The following is a 21,956-nucleotide window of genomic DNA, read 5'->3' as shown; positions in this document are numbered from 1 at the left end:
AATATGAATCAATATTCTGTTACTGTAATGCCTATTTCTCGCCTCAAATGTTTTCAGAATCTTGTAGTGTACTGTTTAGCTAGTAAAAGGAGTGCCATGTCGAGATAAGTTGAAGAAATACCAAGCACCGCCCAACAGCCAGAGCAAACTTTCTCATTTTACATCTAAACAGTACACTACAAGATGTTTCTGAATACATTTTATGCGAGAAATAGGCATTACAGTAACAGAATATTGATTCATGTTTGATCAGCGCTGCCTAGTCCGACTGTTTAATCGGAGTTCACAAGTGATTGACAGCTGCCTCTGTTGAATGAACAGCCAATAGGAACGCTCTCTCTCTGAAATGACCTGTGATTGGCCAAAGTCTCCTGTCACTGGCTAGACTTTTTAAAGCCTGAAAACAGAGCCATGAGGAGGAGCAGAAGTCTAATTTTCTCTCAGAAAACTTGAATTACAATATGTTGAAAGGTCATTATGGAATATTTGCCTAATGATGCCAAAAATATTCTGCCTACTGCCACTTTAACTGGTCTACATTAAGATTTTAATTTGACTCACTTTACACCCAAATGTGTATTTCGTCTTTGGCCATTTGTCTTGAAGTGGTCAGAATTCACAGAAACTAGACGCGTAGCCTGTCACCCAGTGAAAATATGTCATGTCCACATTTTTTTTGTTATTTGTTTCTACATTTGTGTAGCCTACCTAATTCAAACTTCCTTTTCCTTTCCTTTCAAATCCTCCTTTTATAGTTCAAGAGCACTTTTCATGTAGTAACATCTTGCTGCCACAAGAGTGTGATCACACCACGTAGCAGAACTCCAGCAAACAGCTCTCCTTTTCTGTTTCCATGACACACACACACACACACACACACTCACACACACACACACACACACACACACGCTCGCTCGCTCGCTCGCTCGCTCGCACGCACGCACGCACGCACGCACGCACGCACGCACACACACACACACACACACACACACACACACACACACACACACACACACAAAATCCATTCACTTTGTATAAGTGTGCAACTATTTTAATTCAATAAAGCAGAGGGTGTAAGTGAATTTTTTGGATGAGTCATAAGTTCTATCTGTTTAATCAAAAAACACACCTGTCCTGACTACCAGGGGAACATTTCCCCCAAAAAACAACAATAAAGCTTTGCAGTAAATGAGAGCTGACAAGAGAACGTTACCTCCACTTCTGTCTCCATGGAAACTTGCCTCACTGGTCATTCTGTGGATATGGATGATATAGACCGCGGGAACACAACGGCTCTCTGTGCATCAATCCACTTAGCACCTCGGCATGCCTCCTCCGAGATGGAATGTCACAACTGACTTCATTAAATTTATTGCACTGAGGGGGGAAATTAAAGGTCGACCTGACACAGATGAGAATATGCTTTTGGATTCACTTGTACCCTTTTTTCTTTGAAACAAACAAACAGAAGTATTAGTTGTGGAAAAAGATGATTAGAGACTTGTAGTCTCAAAACTACGAGACGCGTTCGAACATAAAGCTGCGAGGCGTGTCGCCGCCACCTTTGAGTCTCGCTCTCGGTAACTGAGTAGTATGATGCCCTCTAAAGATCCAGAGAATGCACACTTTTTCTCCCCCCTCTTTCTTTGCTGTAGTTGCATAGCAACAGAGGAGCAGCTAGCTCCAGTTGTGTTGGTGGTGGGAGCGCACTGCACAGGGAGGCACTGGCTCCAGATTAAGCCTGTCTCGGCTTCAATTATGAATGGGCTTCCACTGCCACACGGCTCTGAAAATGGCACCGCTCGGATTGATAAGGCATTGAGGAACTCTTTGGTACACTTAACTCTTTTACTTCTTTCCCTGAGGGGGGGAAGCCGAATTTGACTTTAATCAGAAGTATTGAACTTAAATGATTAGAGGAAGTAAATGAATAATTAACTGGCGGAAGAGGCATGGTTATGATAAGACCCTTGTTGATGGGAATATGTGAGGTTAATGATTGGGGTCAGTCTTGAGAGCAAATTAAAGAGTCTCCAGTCTCACAAAGCTAGCACTTTGCCAGTAAATGGGGGATAGTGTGTGTTGCATGTTGAAGTGGTGAAAAGCAGGAGGGGGATAGAAAGGGTGATATGCTTTCTTAGAAGCCTTTACTATATTTAACCCTCAATTTTGAGAGGAAAAGTGGTTCTATTGCTGTTTTTTTTAGCCCACATGCCTACCAGTGATGCTGTGATTAAATGTGTCACGGTAGTCGACATGGGTGTTATTCTATATGATTATGTTTTTAGTGTTTGATCCATAGAGATTGTATATAAGAAGTGGATGTAGGCACCGTGACGTCACCCGTTGGTTTTTGGACTGCCGTTTTCAAGCGTTGAGTTCAGCATTTTGGTCGTCGCCATCTTGGTTTATTGCAACCAGAAGTGACACGAGAGGGTGGAGCTAAGTACAGCCGAACGCTGAATAAGACATTTTTAAGGCTGGCCAACACTAAAAGATTCTTCAAATCTTAACAGATTTCGAAAATGTGAGAGACCCCACACATAACGACATGTTATGATGCATTTAACAGTTTTGTTCCTACAGTGTGTGTTGAGTAACGATTTGGCCAAAACAGCACACCACACAATAACAGATTCCATTCATGAACAACGAAGAGTCCCGACTAAAAAAAAACGGAAATCTCGTAAAGTCTCTCGTGATCAAGGATGGATGGAAGCAGTCATGGAGACATGTTAACTAAACACTTGCGTTGTTACAAATGAATAAGTTGTACTACTACTTTATGCTTCACGTTTTGCATTAGCTCATGTATTAGCCGCGACCGCAATGACGGCAGTGGTTGTCCTTCCGCTTCAGTCAGCTTGGTTCTCTGTCGGCTATCGTTCTTTCCCACGTGACTGTGTCATCGGCTGTCTTCGGGGTTCCCCACACACAACAGGATATCCGATCGTAAATATTGAACGTTTAATATTTACGATTTCAAATCGGTGTGGCCAGGATGGACTTCCGAGCCGATCGGGGGATGTAAAAAACACTCTTAACGTACCTCACACCGCATGAACATCCGGACAAATAATCTTAAGAACCATCAAAAAGCTGACGATTGTCAGAAGGGGGGAATCGGGTCCAAAATCGTCTTGATTCTCGTGTAGTGTGTATCCAATCACACAAAGTTACAATTAACTTTAATGAACTGAAAACACACTGTGAAAGGGTTAAAGTTGTAGACAAAAACACGAACAATTACCAGAGGAGTTGCCCCCTGCTGGCTATTAGAAAGAATGCAAGTTTAAGGCACTTCCGCTTTGGCTTCACTTCTCAGACCCGAATGGTTTGATCCGAGTCCGTCAAAAGGAACAGGCAAACTAATCTTCTGCAACTTGTATTTTTTTTATTATTGCAACCAACTGGAAGACAATACATCACATAAACATCATTGCAGTTTTTCAGAAAATGGAAAACAAAATAAAACAACATTTATATATTTTTTGCCACGGTATTGGACAACGTTGATATTTACATGTAGTGATGAAATAGGTCTCGAAATCATTCTTTGGCAATATGATTGCACAATAAGGAGAGAATTGAACATTTACTGAAAAAAAACAACAACACCCGGGTGCACTCTGCATCACATCTCACGGATCAATAACAGTTTTGCGTTTTGACATCTCTAACCTATGGCTTTCCAATATTCAGCTCAGACAGTCACCAAATAAAAAAATAAAAACAAATAATGGCAGTATTGTAGATCATTTTGTCAGAGAGAAAAACAAAAACAGAAAATGAAAATGCGCATAAAAACAACAAATAAAAAAATGGCAACTGTATTTTTTTTCGAGCGTTTCATTGTTATGTTTGGCAGGTGTGAAACAAACACTTGTTTTAGGGGGCTTTTCAGGCAGTGAAGTATATTTCCTTTGCTTTAAAAATGTCCAAGGTATATTTTATGTGTTTTTCCAGGACTCGTAGGTCAGGAGTTCATCCTTCCTGCATGTCGCCGAGTGAGTCAGAGGGAAAAAAGGTGGTTGCTAAAGCAACGCTCTCTCCCCTCGACGTGCCTCTTGCCAGCTGAACACGTTATTAGTCACCACAACAGTGGATTGTTGCTGCAAATACAGCAGAGTGCTTGACCTGGGCCACGGGAGCACTCAGACAGATATCAGACGGGAGACGGATGGCACACAACAAGAACACTGACGGTGTCTCCTTTTAGCCTTTTTTTTTTTTTTTCAAATATGTTGGCATGGATACCATACAAAATGCAAAGCCAGTGATGCATGCTACAGGTGGCAAAAGACTGTACCAGTGGATGGGACATGCATTTGTTTGCCTGCTTGGCTCGCTGACAATCACTCAACGTCCATTGAGGCTAAAACAAAAACCTCGTCTGACAGCTGCTACGACCAAACCCAGCTTATATTTTCTCCTGCAAAGCTGATTTTTATATGCATCACTGCAAGTGTATGTGTGGGGGGGAATTAGGGCTGACCCGAATACTTCGAAGCTTCGACCGTTGCCATGGTGATCAACCTCCCAAATCAGTATTCAAATGCTTCTTTGAAAATATATATGTAAAAACGGAGCTGCACGGTGGTGCAGTGGTTAGCACTGCCGCCTCACAGCAAGAGGGTCGTACGTTCAAACCCGGCTTGGGGGCCTTCTGTGTGGAGTGTGTATGTTCCCCCCGTGTTAGCGTGGGTTTGCTCCGGGTTCTCCGGTTTCCTCCCACAGAGTGCATTCATTCTTGACTCTAAATTGTGTGAATGGTTGTCTGTCTCTGTGTCAGCCCTGTGATAGTCTGGAGACTTGTCCAGGGTGTACCCCGCCTTCGCCCAATGTCAGCTGGGATATCGGCTCCACCCCCCCATGCAACCCTGAATAGGATAAGCGGTTACAGATAATGGATGGATGGAAATCCCCAAAAAGCCCATGAAATAAGGAAGAATCCCACAACATTATTCATTATTGATATTCAAAATGAATTATTATTATTTATTCTGAGACAGATATCACTGTTTGTTGTGTGTAGAGGTGCGTGTGTGTGTATTGTAGTGCGGCAGCACTGAAACGGGGGAGATGGAGACAGCTGCGATGCGCTGCAAAGCTTCGAATACCTTCGAATGTTTCTCACCGAAGCTTCGAAGCCCAAAAAATGGTATTCGGGACAGCCCTAGGGGGAATTAATACTTTTACGCATTCCTGTTTCAGCAATAGCATGCCGAATAATGGCAGTATTTATATCACGTCTGATGCGAAAATGTCTCAAAAAGCTCACAACTGCCCTTGTGGATTTCAATCAAGTCAGTGACCCAAAATATATATTTATAAAAAAAAAAAAACTCTAATCTCCGGATGCTTGAGATAAATACGTATGCAAGCTTGACATCCACAACGGCAAGTAATTCCTTTAATCAAAGGGTTAACAATACTGTATGTAAATAAAAAAAACAAACTTTTTTTTGTCATTTATGCCCTACATTCCTCTTTCTTTTCAATCCTAGCCTATTTGGAGATATGAGGTTCTTTCAGGACACCTACAAAAACTTTCCCATGTCCGTCCGATCCGTACATTTACACTGAACAATGCCGATGGAAAATAAGGACACATGTACATTTACACACAGGAGAGAGAAAGAAAAAAACAATACTGTTATAAATAAAGACGTTCTGTCCAAACATGTCGGAGACATGACAACAGAGGTACTGAGGGCAGGCAGGCAGGCAGGCACAATGTTAAAGGGCGTGTGTTCCTGGGCACACAAAACTCACACACTCTACGGATGTGTTCTGAAATAACACCGGGGTTAACATTGAACACCTAAAAAAAAAAAAAAAAAAATCACTGTACAGGCAGAAGAAGACGGAAGCCCACCCCTAAGAGGTGATTCAGCTGGCCTACGTAGCCTGAACCCGAAGCCCAGAGGCGGCACCCTCGGGCCTCTAATTGCAGAGTGATCTCCCACGCTCCTCCCTGAAGACGTGTCTTTGAAAGCCCGCTCAGAAAAGAAAAAAAAAAGAATCCAAAAAGATAAAAAAAAAAAAAAAAAAGAAATCCAATATAATCACGGGTATAAGAATTGGCGGCAAAACTTTTTTTCTTTCCTCTAGGATCAAGGTTTATATGAAAATAAGTCATGCTTCATGCTAAATACATCGTTTATCTTACATGATCTTTGAATAAAAAAGATTTGCTTTTTATCTTATTTACAAGCACCCATGCAATATAACTGAGAAAGTCCTGCAGGTCAAATTGCTTCAATTAAGAAAGGAAAAAAATAAAATATTTTCTAACCTTTTTACAGAGTTGCCCGCGCGGGACAAATTGCTTATATCTTTATGAGGGTAGAGTGAGGGTAAACAGACACAAACGGAAATCTAAACCCACAGTTCATGTATATAGTTCTTTGAAATGAATAGGAAGGTGTGGTAGCTACTGGTAGCTACGGTAACTATACCAGGTGTCTACGCCTATGGACAGAAGTACTGGGGGAGGTTTAAGGGACGTTTACATTATGCAACAACAACAACAAAATGAAGGAGATATTGCCTCAGACCCGGCACACTATCCATCTCTATGGTGATAAACATGACCATTTTTTTTTTTTCATTTTAAAATATCTATTCTTAAATACTATGAGTGCTCTTGAAATAAACCATGTCTTTACCCATGATGCTTCTATTATAAGTGGTGTTAAATAATCTTAAGTGCATGAATATATATCACATTGGGTTTTACAATTATTTTGACGCTTTATTCTCCCTAAGCTCTACTATGCCTTCTTCTTTTTTTTTTTTTGTCAGCTGTCGCTACATGAAGCAACCTGGTCGCTTATCTTTGGCACAGTCTCACATTTGTGCTCGTGGATGTAGGAGAGTGACGCCAGCGAGCGGCCCAGAGAGCTCTAAGTCTTGTTAAAATAGGCTCTGCCGTTCTTCGCCGGCATCGCTGCGAGATTGCTACAGATTCACATAGAAACAAACAGGTAAGACAAACAGCCATCTTCTGCGCTTATGTACTGTACGCTTCCTCAATGTGATTCGGTTTTGTCGTGTTCAACTTTGTCCAAATTAGTGACAAAACATGCGTTTTTTTTTATGGCTTTCATCCCCTTTTTAAACAACAAAAACAACAAAGACACATGAGAAATACCCATTGATGTTAGTGTTGCTGAACATGTAGGAAAACATAGATTTTTGATATTGCCACAAATAAGTAGGATTCACCTAATGCCCTGCAGATAGATAGAGGGAGATGAGAAGTGTCCGTTGAGACTAATGCTGTAGTAACGTTACCTGTTGACCTATTTGTGTATGTGTGTGTGTGCGTGCTTTGAGCTGTATACCGTCTGTGTATGTGTGTGACTATGTTCTACTTGTGTGTCTTAGTTTCTCAGGGCCTCTTTCTGCTCCTTCTGGCCCTTGGCGGTGCGGTTTGTGATGTTGTTGAGGCAGGCTCTGACCCCCGCCAGGTGGAGCAGCGACCCCGCCGCCTCCTTCATCTCCTCGTCGTCGCTCTCCGGCGGCTTCTCCACCGCCGCCGCGCGCCGCTTCTTCAGCGGCAGCGTGTCGCTAATGCCCCGCGCTCGGTTTTTGGTCCAGGGCAGGCTGCTCCCTGCCAGAGTCCCGGCTCCAGGCCCCCCCGAGCTACGTCTCTGTCCGCGCGGGGGCTGCTGGGAAATGTAGGTGGCGGCGATGTGAGAATCCAGCGGGATCTCCCTGGGCTCCGGTTTGACGTCCGACTGGATCTCCACTGCGATGATGTCGTCGTCGTCGTCCAGCGGGGAGGAAGGGGTGCCGTCCTCGGAGGAGCACAGCCTACTGGGGGACTTGGCGGTGCTGTAGGTGTGGTCGTCCTGGAGGTCCTCGCTGCAGAGCGGAGGGGAGTAGCGGGATGGGCTGTCCTGTCCTCGGTTTAGATAATCTCCCAGGGATGATCTGTGTGAAGCAAGATCACAGAGAGAATATTAGGGCTGGGACGATACACCTATCTCCCGATTTGATACTTGATATGTATTCCGATTTTTAAGTATTGCGATTCAATATTACGATTTATTGCGATTTTTGTTCACTTTTTTCAACACTAGACCATAGGGAAAGTTGACTCATACACTTCTAGGGACTTTTACTTTGGAAAATATCTAAATTAATAAAGTAATTTCAGCATGTATGTAGTCAGAGATGCCCTGAAGTCAAATATATCAGTCATTGTCAGGTGTTATTAATAACAGTTTTTCCAGCAACCCAAAAATCAAAGAATTTGACCTCACAAATTAGTTGTAATTTCTTTTTAATTTATAAGGAACATGTAATGTTTTATACTTCTGGTGAATATAATCCAATCAATCTTATTTCCATATATGTATTTTGTATATACAGTTCCTTTTGTTAACACCTTATTTTGAAAAACGAACGTAGTCACGCGTGTATACTTCCGCTAACTTCACCAAGTCCGTTGCTAGCTCTCCCGTCAGCTCCGTTCTCTTTATACATCCATGGTCAGCTCCATCGGGGCCGTTTGACTGCATTTAACATAAATGTCAGTATATGGGTGCTCTACAGTCGTAGCGTCGGCCCATTTGGCCACGGAGATGCGAGTGACGACTGGCTTGATCGCACGTTACTGCAATACGATAACGTTTCCTGTCCATGACAGAGTTAGCATGCAGCTTTAGCCGTGATGTCTAGCTCTGCTTTTCCTGGTAATGTGTGAAACCCAAGGTGTTTCCATTCTTTACTGGATGTGTAGTGTTTACCACTTTGGATTTAAAATGTGAGGGTGCAGGTCGTATCCATGCAGACCCTCCGCTGTCTTCTACTTTCTTGTTTCGGCTCACTGCTGTTTGTTTTGGTTGACGGATACAGAACGGATATGACGTCAGGTTACTCAGACTACAACAATAAAAGCGGTAACTTCCTTTTACCTCTGGATGGACTCAAATGAAGCAAATACATCGATTCTGGCATTAAAAAGATTGATTTAAAAATCATAACAAAAAAAAAAAATTGCGATACATAGGTGAATGAATTTTTCTCCCACCCCTAGTGAGAATATTGTTACTCATGCTGTCACCCTGCCAGCCAGGTGGCACGCCTGTATACGCTTCACTCCACTGAAGCTGCTCCAGTTTGCTCTGCATTTGGCTGCAAAGCAAAAAAAGAATCCACGTGATAATCCATCAACCTCAAATAGCCCCTTAGGGCCTAATGTGCATATTTCTCAGGTCAGATTAAAACCCTGTATCTCCAAAAAGAAAAAAAAAAAAAAAAAAGTCAGCCATTCCTTATAGAAATGAGTGGACTCATTTTCAGATTGCCACCTATGCATTTTTCCAATGACACAGTGCATTCTGAGCAGCTCTCGTGCTCCCTGAGGTCGTGAAACTTGCTCAGCACATAAAGGACCTTGCAAGTCAGAACGCCACAGATTCTGCAGCGGAGCCATTTAACCACTGTCCGCCGTACATCAGCCTCTACGTTTGTAGTGCAACACGCATTTTGCTCTATTAGTCAGAAGACACTTCTCTCTGTAAGGCATTAAAGGACAGGGGCGTATTCTGACAACCGATAAATCAAAAAAAGGAGCTTCGGCGGCGTGCTCTGTCCCCGGGACATTTTCTCCCCTCAGAATGAGAGGGTGAGCATATTAATATCTTATAAGAAAAACATGCACCCCTTACAGTGATCAAATATTCACTGCATACCTTTAGTGAGACTTTGGGTATGTTTAATTCATTATGCGGTGCGGGCCATCATACTCTTACGCTCCTATGATGGATGTGCATGTCCATGCATGCTCCGAATGTTCTTTGAATCATGAGGCCTCTCCCTTTAATAAACCTGTTTGTGTGTGTCTGTGTGTGTGTGTGTGTGTGTGTGTGACCGTTATATAAACACACCTGGATAGAATGTTCTCAACAGCAGGGAGCGTGTGAATGCCTCTGACTTTTGGACACAATAAAGATGTAATTATGTAAACTATCAGTGGAAAACGTTCTGGTGCGAGGTCTGTTTTGTGTGTGTGTGTGTGCTTTGTGTGTTTGTTTGAAGGCTACTGTGGGTGTGTCTGTGTATGTCTGTGTAGGTGCTGACATTAATTACATGGTTAAGGGCGGCGGGAGCAAAGTTAACCCACCGTATGGCCGAGGTTCTGCTCCCCACAGGGCTTACAGGTAGGGGTCTTATCACAGGGAAGAGCGCCTGGCTCCTGACACGGGCACCATTTTGGATCACACCACGGGGAACTGAATGAGAAAGAGAGAGAGAGAGCAGCAAACATAAGTACTTATACACACATGTCCACGCCACATTAGCCACATGCAACACACAAATCAGTTTCAGAGTAGGAAGCAAAACGCAGAGGAGGAAGCTCCTCCAAAAAACCCCGATCGGACCTCGATAAGACCCGGGAGCAGCTCGATGAGCATTCACTGACCGTCGGAGGAGGCCAACAGGGCAATATTGATGAGCAAGGCAAGGTTAAATTGAGCGGGAAAGCGTCATAAATGAGTTAAGGCCGCTGCGAATCATTCAATTACCAACGACCGCTGGGCTCGGCTAAATCCAGCCTGTCTGATGCTGTGGGCTGAACAGCAGGCGGCTGCAAGTCAAAGGGGGGATACCACACACACTTTAAAATGTGTGAGTAATGACACATTTGTCTTGTTTTAAACTTATTTAACGCTCATTAAAGGCACTTTTTAAAGCAATACTCCAAACCCACAAAGCCAACAACGTTTTAGAAATGTTTTATACATTTATTAGAAGTATTGGAGTATGATTCCAGATATTTTTTTCCAAGTCTTTAGTTCTCTGCACACCAAGTTCATATTTTTTTGTCCAAAATTGTTGCACGTTTGAATATAAATACGACCTCACGCTGTGTCAACTCCAAAAACTTTCATCCGTCATTAAAGTTTTGGGAAAAGGTTCAATTTTCTGCGTTTTTTCCCCGCATCCATCAAAAGGCAAAAGAGGGTTGTTTGACCACTCAGAGCCACCGTCCGTTCAAACTTCATCATCATAAATGGCATCTGATAAACATTCACTTCGTCTCCCAGCACAAAGCACTTTACCATAAAGAAATAAAAGAATACAGAGATGTGTACTTTAAGGTAAATTGTGGCAGGTGATTGCGGAACAGCTTGGAATTGGGAATAATAGCAAAACAAAAGATTTATGAAACATCAGACATTAATGATTGTGCTCTAGGCAGCTAAATAATAGCTTCTTGCTAAGGCAGAAAGGGCCTCAGTCACGGAGGAGAAATGCCCCTATGGTTATGCTGACCAATTGACTTGTCAAGGAAACTGGAGAATCCACCAGAAGGACGACTCTATAGCACTCCATCTAAGTGCCATTTTACTCCAGTGAATAAACAGGCATATGGCAACCCACCTGGAGTTTACCAAATTATGCTTCCTCTGATCTAATGAGACAAAAATGTAATTCTCGGGTCTGAAAGCCAAACATTTCAACTGGCAAAAAACAGGTGCTGCTTATCACCTGGTGTCACTACACAGCAGCACGATGTTGGCTCCTTCATACAAAAGGAGCCAAATACAGACAGAAAGTCCTTGAAGGAAACGCCAGAGAACGGAGCAGAGATTCACCCTCCAGCATCACAACAACACCCTGAAGCACACATCCAGGATAATGGACTGGCTTTGGAACAAATCCCTGAACGTCCTCGAGTGGCCCACCCAAAGCCTGGACTTGAAGCCATTCGAAAATCTGTGGGGAGACCTGAAGATCATGGTTTACCAACGCTCCTAATCCGATCTGACAGCTGGGAGACGCGAGACTTAAAGCTGTAGTCGCCGTCAATGCGTCCCCTGCGTACTGTTGTGACATTTCAGTTTTTTGACTTTTGAATACATCTGCATCTAAGGAACAGTTCAACATTTTGGGAACGCTTATTCGTTTTCTTGTCGAGAGTTAAACGAGAAGATTGATACCACTCTTGTGCGTGTAAGCTAAACACGAAGCTAGAGCTAGCAGCCAGTTAGCTTAGCTTAGCATAAAGACTGGAAAAAGGGGGACAACATGTCATTTTTACACTTCTGTTTTTGTACATATTAAACAAACAAAATATAATGTGTTAGTTAGTGAGCTTTAGAGGTGCCGGGACGCAGAATTTTGTTGCCTTTGGACAGAGCTAGGCTAGCAGTTTCGACTTGTTTCCAGTCTTTACTCTAAGCAAAGCTAACAGGCTGCTAGCTGTAGCCTCATATTTACTTTACAGACATGGCATGTGTGGTATCAAACTTCTCATCTAACTCTCAACAAGCCAGTGGATGAGTGTATTTCACAAAATGTCCAACAATTCCTTTAAAATGTGACACCATGCTTTCACTTTGCCATAATGAATTAGGTTTATGTGTGGACTACTGGGAAATAAGAGAACTTGAAGAATTAAACTTGTGATGCCACCAAGATTTAAAATCAACCTACTTGACGAGGAATTAATTTAAGGTTCCAGTGTGTCCAGGGGGGATTTCTGAAGACACTGGAATATTTTTCTGGTTCAGAACAAACAATGTCTCAGTATGAAAGAACACTTTAGAAAAAATATTTAATCGTGATTAATCCCATGATTGTCCATAGTTAATCGCGATTAATCGCAAATTAATTGCATATTTCTAATCTGTTAAAATGTACCTTAGAGGGAGATTTGTCAAGTATTTAATACTCTTATCAAAATGGGAGTGGGCAAATATGCTTGCTTTTGCAAATGTATGTATATGTTTATTATTGGAAATCAATTAACAACACAAAACAATGACAAATATTATCCAGAAACCCTCACAGGTACTGCATTTAGCATAACAAATCATAACATGGCAACCTCAAGCCCAACAGGCAACAACAGCTGTCAGTGTGTCAGTGTGCTGACTTGACTATGACTTGCCCCAAACAGCATGTGATTATCATAAAGTGGGCATGTCTGTAAAGGGGAGACTCGTGGGTACCCATAGAACCCATTTTCATTCACATATCTTGAGGTCAGAGGTCAAGGGACCCCTTTGAAAGTGGGACCATGCCAGTTTTTCCTCGCCAAAATTTAGCGCAAGTTTGGAGTGTTGTTTAGCCTCCTTCGTGACAAGCTAGTATGACATGGTACCAATGGATTCCTTATGTTTTTTAGTTTCATACAACACCAGTATCTTCATTCTAGCTGTAAAACTGAACCTGCTACAACCTAAAAATAACAAATTGCATTAATGCGTTAAAGAAATTTGTTTGTTAAAACAAATTTGCGTTAAGGCGTTAACTTTGACAGCCTTATTTAGAATGAAAACAAACATTAAGCACCACCAAATAACAGTTTGTTTCTTATGCAGCTTCAGATTTTCCATCAAGGTCAAAGTCTTCTTGACCACGGTTTCCTACGACCTGACCGTTTTCACAAACACTGAATAGACTGTTACACTTCATATTATAACAGCTGTAAATATATATCTATATTTTTATTGTCTGTGTTGCAGAGGAGAAAAAGAGGGAGAAGACAAGAAGAGTCTATGTGTTAATCTGAGCCAAAAGCTCTCATTACTCAGGGCTGGCTGCTCACCACAGCCATCCCAGTTCACTAAAACAGCTGTCATTTTCATCTCTGGGGCCGGTTTGCAAATGATGACCTGCTGTTTGCTTTGTCTGCCGCTGCAGAAGCATTTGTTAAGGTGCAAACACGTTTTACCGTAGCGTCAATATACTATAACTTAAGCTAAATCTCAGTAAATGTATGATTGATGTTATGAAGGGGAAATATAATTCACTCCAGGAACCACAAGCTCATTAAAACATACAAGTCGACATGGCGAGGCCCCCCCCCAGAAAACCATCCCACGACGTATATTCGGTTTCACGTCGTAACGCGCGGATGAATTATGACGGATCTGTTTGTCGTTCGTCATTGCTGGTGTGTTTCTGTAGCCTCTCCCTGGCCGGCTGTGTCCACAGTAATCTTATTGACTCCAGTTAGTGTGGCTCTGCCCCTGATATCTCCAGCTCTGCTCTCCATAACCTTATAAGTAGGTCCCTGCACAGAGTCTCTTTTGTAATCTTGATCACTCGCTGCATGGCTGTGTGTGTGTGTGTGTGTGTGTGTGTGTGTGTGTGGGCAGTGCATTAGGTCTCCCCGGGTTGATGTGCACCCGCCCCTCCTTCCCCACCTCGCTCCAGTCAGGCTTTGGGTTGCCATAGCAACGGCTCCCCTTCCACATGCCACAGAGTGGTAGATCATGCATCAGCAGAGAAAGTGATAGAGAGAAGCGGAGAGAGAGAGAGAGAGAGAGAGAAAAGGGGGAAAGGAAATACCAGGCTCTGTTTGACATGGCCTCTCATAGCTCAGCGACACACTCCTGACCACCACTGTTTACCCTCGATACACACACACACACACACACACACACCTCCCTCCCAGCACAAGCACAGACTCCTCTTATGTGTTCTGTATCTCCACCTCCTCGCTGTTTGAATTTCTCCGCAAACCCTTTCTCTTTGTCTTTCTAATTCCGTCCTCTCTTGTTGATTTCTTTTTCCCTCTCTATCGACCTCGCTGTCATCCTACGTGTAAGTGGTGACTCATATCTCCAGCTGAGCATGCACGCCGGTCCCCTGCAGGTAAAAAAGCCTGGGACATATGCTAAGGAGACGAGGTGACAAACTAAGTGGGGGAAAAAGAGCGCTTCCAAAAAGCCTGAACTCACTCACTGGGATTGAGCAATAGCGTTTTACAAGCTCATAAAAAACAACAACTTGGAAGCAGAAAAGCAGGACGCGCTGTGGAGGAAAAAAAATGTAAATACAGAAGAAGAAGAGGTGTCTGTCTGCATCTCTGCCTTTTTTTTTTTTCCTGGAAAGAAAATATCCTCTAGTCTGTCTTTTTTCCCATGTCTGGTCAGCTGCTCTGCCTTTTCTGTCTGCTTCCTACGTCTTCGCCTGCCGCCCCGTCTCCCTGCGCGCCTGTTTTCCAGGGCGAGCGAAAGCCCTCAGCCTCTACCTCCCCTCCCATCGCTGCTCTCATGTGCCGTACACGCACTCAGCCTCCTCTGCTCTCCTGTTAAATGAGTTCCACATGGCCCTGCAGGCTGCAGTCTCTGCTCGGGCCGGCAGAGGAGCGGAGCAACACACACACACACACTGAGCTTAAACACACACACACACACACACACACACACACTGAGCTTAAACACACACACATGGTCCAAAGGTTCAGAGGTCACTCCCAGCAGACCTTGAGAACGCAACCGTTTGAAAGTGGCCTCTCGCTCAGTCAAACCCACCACCACCTGTCTGTATGCCTGCTTGGCTGCCGTGTGTTAAACCGAGTACAGAGTCTGAGGGCAGGATGCATACTAATGTTGTCTGACTGACTGGATAGCTGGTGGGCTGGCAGATTAACTGGATGGCTAACTGGCTTGTCTATCTGACACTCCAGCTGAGCGTCTAAGAGGCTGGCTGACTGACATGTGCTATGACTTACAGGAGGGGGGGAGACAAAATAAAAGCAACACTTAATTATGGTACTTTAATAAGCCTTTTAAACATAGCTACAAACGCGGGTCACGTCAGGCCGAACGCTCACCAGCAGGACAGCTACGCTCCTGCGTCCTTGCTGGTGACCTCCTGTTCTTTTCTGTTGATGCAGTTTGACTGAATTTTTGGAACATTTACGATGATTTTCAAGTCTATTCCCCTAAACGTGTTTTAAAAATCAAATCTTTTGACCTGCTGTTTGGGCAAAGATGATTTGGGCTCTTTGGAAATCTCATATGTGCTTTGAAAACTTAAAAAAGGGCACAGGAAGTTAAGTTTACTCGGAGTTGTAAAATCTTCTATTGCTCTGTCGGGAGTTTTGTCAAATCTGAAAACAATATTTGCAGTTAGTTACTATAGAATTTAATGAAGTGTGTATTTCCATTATTTCGTCCTTCAACTGTACAGTGGTGAAGTACTCAGATACTTTACTTAAAATTACTAAATGTAGCAATATCATAATGAAAAATACTCCATTGCAGATAAAGGTCTTGCATTAAAAAAAACTGTGTGAAGTACAGTCGCAGAAGGTAACTAAGTAAACTTACTGGAGCACTGTACTTAAAGGGGGACACCACCTAAATTAACAATTGCAATATTCTTAATTTAGTTATTTCCATGGCCTAGTAAAGTTCAATCAATATTTGTGAAAATGAGATCCTCTCTCAAAGCCAGAAACCAGAAAAGTCTCAAACTTGTGATGTCATAGGGTATTAAGTGTGAAGCTGCTCCATAGACAATGAATGGGAGGCTGGTTTTGTGGACCCACAGGATGTTTGTTTTCTTTTTTATACCCCAATGAGCTTTATTCTATTGTAGTGTTGTCAATTTTGAAACAGAAAATGTTCCCATATGCTCAGAATATTCCCCTGGGTGCTCTCAGTGTCATCTAGAACATCTCTCCCTTTTCATCGTCTACGGAGCAGCTCAACACTTTATACCCTATGACATCACAAGCTTGAGTTTGAGTTTTTAGTTTTAGTCTCTAGTTTTTGGATTTGGGAGAGAGTTGTTCATGTTTACTCATATTTTTGGACTCTCTTAGGAAAGACATGTATGCATTTTGAAAATGAGCGTAGTTCCCCTTTAAATACAGATCTGAGGTGTACTTACTTCCATTTTATGCTACTCTCTACTTCTACTTTGCTACATTTCCGATGGAAATATTGTACTTTTTACTCCACCACATATATTTTACAGCTAGTTACTTTGCGGATTAAACATGATTTGATACATGAGTCACAAACATACTGTATGATCAGTATGTATACAATATGATGTAGAATACATTTAGAAGATATGATAGATTCTTATATATGTATTAACAAACATGCTGTAAATAAAAGAGTTCAACTGAGCTCCACCTCAAACCAGCCACAACATTAAAAAGCTGTTAGTATCAGTAATACTATTCTAATAAAATAAAAAAAACACTTTGGAAGAGGCCATTACGCATTGTCTGTACTTTTAAGTACATTTTGTTGAAAACACAACACATTTTGAATGCAGGAGGATATACTGCAGCACCACCACTTTCTACCACCGCCTAACTAAAAATACAGAAGTATTATCAGAAAAATATATGCAAGTATCAAAAGGAAATAATATGCAACCGAACGGTTTCCATCATCATATATTATAATACTGGATTATTATTACTGTTGTATTAATAGTAACTACAATTGTCAAATAAATGTATTGGAGTAATAAGTACTATATTTCCCAGTTAAATGTAATTGAGTATGAAGTAGCATGAAATAAAACACTCAAGTAAAGTGCCTAAAAAAAATTGTATTTGCGTAAATGTACTTAGTTACGTTCCGCAGCTGCCCCTTCACATCAGCTTTTGCTATAATGTCAGATTATTTAAAAAAAAAGTAAATCGCTACACCTCTATAGCTTGGAATAAAATAAACACAAACAAAAACAAACAATCTGAGAAAACCCTAAAAACTTGTAAGGCCTCGATCAGACAGAGATGCGTCGCTACAGGTGCAGCCGCTTCAACAACGCCCCCTTGGCAAAAGGCGTCGGGCAAAACAGCTGATGCGCCTGTGGAGCGGGACTGGGTGCTTAACCAGGCGATCACATGTGACTAACGGGAAAATGTGCGCTCTCTCTCTCTCTCCCTCAAAGACAGTCCGTTAGCCTCACAGCATGAGATATGAATTCCTTTATCCCTCTCACATTCTCCGTTGCTCTCTCACAGTCCAACAGCTAACTAGCTACAGCAGCTAGCCACATCTACTAGCATCATAATGGGGAGGAAGGAAGTGGTAAAGTAGAAAAGCCCGCCTCTTGCTTGATTTGATTGGCTGCCTGGGACAAGAGTGACATTGACATGCGGTCAAAGTCATGCGACTCCGTGCCTGGTGCTGAAAAGTTGAGAATATCTAACTTTTATGGACGTCTAAAAGACGCCAGAAAGGAGCGCACGGCAGGCCGCTGTACCATAGGAAAACAATGTTTGTGCTGGTGAAATGTTTCTAGTGATACATCTCCGTGTGATCGGAGCCGAAGCCTGGCCTCGTCTGCCATCTGAGTAGAGTTTACTGTTGCGGTAGAGTTGAAGGGTAATCATTTGTAAATAGATGTAATCCAACAGATGTAAAGCCAATATATGTTTGAACCTTCAAAGTGGTTGTGATGTGCTGATAAACTGCAATTAAACATTTAACAGCTAGTCAATTTTTCTATTAACTTGGAAACACCCTTCCTTTGCAGCTGACAGGTTCATAAAGCCTTAGAAGAGGTTTCTAAAATGAATACAACTGAAATAGTGTTCCTTCTTAAATGATAGCAGGTGACCAAAAGTCCTTAAATAAAATAGGAACACTTAGACCAGAGCCTCTATAATTTAGAGCTCCTGAATGATGAACTTTGGGGTGATGATGGGTTGGATTAAGGACAGGGCTGCTGGGCATTGTCCTTGTGTTGATCCTGAGCCGGTGGGCCACAGGGAGAAGCAGATTTCAGCCAACCTCAGCTCCGAGCGAAGCAGCCTCTGAGAGCTCTGGGAACGGGAGACGGAAGTAATAACGGAGGGCACTAACAGCCCCAAACTCACTCTCTCTGGCAGTCCACCTCCCCCCCCCTTACCCCAATCCTCTTTTTCCTTGTCTTTGCCTCTGGCTGTCTGTCACAACTTCCCTTCTCCCCGCTGCCTCCGAATGTCACGCCCGACCATCCTGCACCCTCTCTCCTTTCAAAAACACATTTAAAAAGTTTCCTTTTCCTGTCTCCCCCCTGTCACATGTGCACTCCGAGTCGACTGTCTCCCTCTCCGTTCTATCCATCCATCTATCTGTCCGGCCCGCTCAGACACATCGCTCTCACATTGTGTGCGTCTAGAGGGAGTCCAGGTTTTCAGACACTCTCTCCAACCTCGGCTCCTTGACCATTACTACTCCATTATCAACGGCGATGGAGGGCGCGCCGCAGACGCCTAATGTATCCATTTCCCCCTCCATTTAGGACTCGGCAGCCCAGCGAGCTCCCGGAGTGCTCCCTGATTGGGATTGAATGTCCATTTAAACTGCCGTCCAGCCACCAGGGAGGAGGTCGGGGAGGGGGGAGAGGAAGAAGAGGAGGAAAGGAATAATGGGAAATACAGGGAAGAAGGAGGTGTATAGGAGTAAAGGAGTAAAGGTGGGTGTGTTGTGTTGAATGAGTAAAGGATTTAAAGCTGAGATTTTCTCTCCCCTTCTCTTTCTTTTCTTTCTTTCCCTCCCTCGCTTCTTGCTGTGTCTCCATCACTTCTTCTTTTTCTTTTTTTTTTTACTTTCAAATACGCCTCCGTAGAAAAAGCTCTCCTCCTCTGGCGCCGAGCCAAGTGTCAGAACTCAGCACTCGGTATTCTCAAGGTGCGCTTCTAAAAAGAGGGATTTGGAATTGAGATGATTGGAGTTGGCACATCCGTAGAGGATGGAGGGAGGGTGGGGGGAGGAGGAGAGAGGAAGAGGGTGAGACAGAGAGAAAAGAAAAGAAAAGAAAGAGGCGGGTGATCACACACGTACAGTACAAGACTTGCGGAGGTGAAGCAGTACCTTGTAGGAGGACTCCTCCGTTCTTTCTGAAGAGGGGACTCCCCGACCACAATGGAGGACTAGAGAGGACAGAAGAAGAAGGGATGGTGGGGGTGAGAAAGAGAGAAAGAGAAAACTGGTCAACCATTTGATCATGTTGCAGCAGCCAACCAGCCCAGCGGGCTTCATCACGAGGCAGATAGCAAAGGCAGGAATTTGAGCCCATAAGCCAGTGCGTCTGATTATAGTGATTAGATTCCCGGGTGTCCCACTGTTGCCATTATTCCCTGTGATTACCTCGGAGAATTACAGCCTCGCCGCTGTAGTCCATGGGGGTAATTTCTCATGACAAACCCCCACCGCCCGCCACTACTCCATCCATTCACACACATTCAACGAGGAGAAAAAAAAAAAAAATAATCACCGCACACACATTTAACACGCGCTCGTGTCACACGGGCATGTTTAAGACAGACAGTGTGACACATTAAAACACACGCTCGTGCTGCAAAGACACACACACACACACACACACACACACACACACACACACACACACACACACACGCAAAGCCGGGGACTCAGTTTAGGTGATCATTGCACCACTAATGAGGGAGGTAATGACGGCATTTCTCACATAGATGGAGACATCTTCACTCACACATATGCACACGCGGGAAAGACAATAGATACAGTTCTGCTGGCGAGTCCATCATTTTAAGACAGAAGGAGAAAAGATGGAGGGATGGAGATAGAGAGAGAGAGAGAGAAAGAGAGAGAGAGAGGCTGTGAGAGCTTTTCCAGGTTGAGTGGTCTTTAGCTCCCCATTAGACAACACGTCTGACTGCTCCTTTCTCTCTGTAGCCAGACAGGCTGTTCTCAAACACAGTCATTGTGTGTCTGACAACGTGGATCGTGGTCGTATGTACCCACACGCACACACAACAGACAAACAGGACAGAAAACACCTGGGGGACGCCGTGAACTCTGTAAAAAAGCAACCCACTCGTCTCCACTCATCAGGAGGAGAGTTTCCTTTGTAACGCGAGTCCTGTTTTATGTTCTGCTAAGCTGCTGAATGAGAGGATTTGGACGTCTGCACTTGTGAGGTGGCTCTCACCTCGCCAGATGCAGGGGAGAGATGGACACACACACACACACATGCACGCACCACACACACTTACTGTACACACACACACACACACACACACATGGCGATACGAAAAAGCAAAAGCAGCGAACGCAAATTTCAGCCCTGAGCCACCTGCTGTTGCCATGGAGAGTTGCCACATTGCGTTGCCACGGCGATAACATATTTTTCCTGCGCTAACAGCCTGTCTGTTTTCCCTACCACCCCACCCCCCGCCCATCTCATTCTCCCTCTCTCTCTCTCTCTCTCTCTCTCTCTCTCTCAACAAATGGCTTCACAGTGCGACAGCACCTGCCTTATACTACATGTGTTGCCATGGCGGCGTTCCCGTTGCCAAGGCAACCCTGTGCATTTAATGTAGTGGGCGAGGGGCTAAACTCGTGGCAGACGCTCGCTCTGCAACCCCCCCCCCTCCCAATATCTCATCCTTTTCCACCAAGGGAGGGGAGAGGGAGGGTGGGAGAGAAAGAAATAGAGGGAGAGAGCTCCTCCCCAACCCCCTTGAGACACCCTTTCCTCCTTCCATCCATCCTATCCTCCTCCCCTCCTCCTCTCCTCCAGATGCTGATGGGGTGTGAAGGAATGCACCATGGAGCTGACCTCCTACCCAGCATGCTCTCTCTCTCTCTCTCTCTCTCTCTCTCTCTCTCTCCCTCTTTCTCCCCCCAACACACACACACAGAGTTGGACTGAAAACTGCTTCGGCTAACACACACATGCAGATGCAATCACACATGCGGACACACACGCCGAAGCAAACCGCAGGTGGGGGTCGACTAGAGCGGCGCGTGAGTTATTACGGTCCATGAAAAACCAAGAGGTGTGAGCGACAAAGAGTAGAGGACAAAGAAGCATCGTGGCTCTCCCTTTCCTGCCTCCTCCAGCTAGTCCTTCTTTCTTTCTCTCTCTCTTCACTCTGCCACAGTCTCTCTCTATATCTTCTCATTCTCTTCATCTTCCACTCCTGCGTTGTGCACAACTGCTTGAGACAGTCCTTGACACTGCAACCATTCACCGTTATTACACTTCATAACATAATATTCTTGAGAGCGAGTGCTCTTGACAGAGATTTTGTGTTGTATTGATTACACCTACTGCGTTCCAAGATATATATATAAAGGAAACTGGTTATTGTCCATATTCTAACATAGACTTAACATAGTACATTTAGTTTAGTGCATTCCTTTTAGTATTCTTATGACTAGATTTATTCCCTAATTCCCGTCTAATCCAGACCTTAA

General features: G+C 43.7%; 1 protein-coding gene across 2 annotated transcripts in view; it reads right to left on the bottom strand.

Annotated features, from left to right (window-relative positions):
* Window positions 1–3,379: 3,379 nt before the first annotated feature.
* LOC141756134 (forkhead box protein N3-like) overlaps window positions 3,380–21,956 on the bottom strand; it is a 75,081-nt gene continuing 56,504 nt past the window's right edge. For both annotated transcript variants that reach the window (XM_074615653.1, XM_074615652.1), the window contains exons 4-6: window positions 19,587–19,645; window positions 10,139–10,247; window positions 3,380–7,941 (exon numbers count right to left, since the gene is read on the bottom strand). In XM_074615653.1, coding sequence (XP_074471754.1) covers window positions 7,389–7,941; window positions 10,139–10,247; window positions 19,587–19,645 — 721 coding nt within the window. In that variant the 3' untranslated portion in view covers window positions 3,380–7,388. The remainder of the gene's footprint in view (window positions 7,942–10,138; window positions 10,248–19,586; window positions 19,646–21,956) is intronic.

Source organism: Sebastes fasciatus, chromosome 18, assembly GCF_043250625.1.
Source record: "Sebastes fasciatus isolate fSebFas1 chromosome 18, fSebFas1.pri, whole genome shotgun sequence".
In the NCBI taxonomy this organism is placed as follows: Eukaryota; Metazoa; Chordata; class Actinopteri; order Perciformes; family Sebastidae; genus Sebastes; species Sebastes fasciatus.
This window is presented reverse-complemented; position numbering and strand designations above follow the sequence as displayed.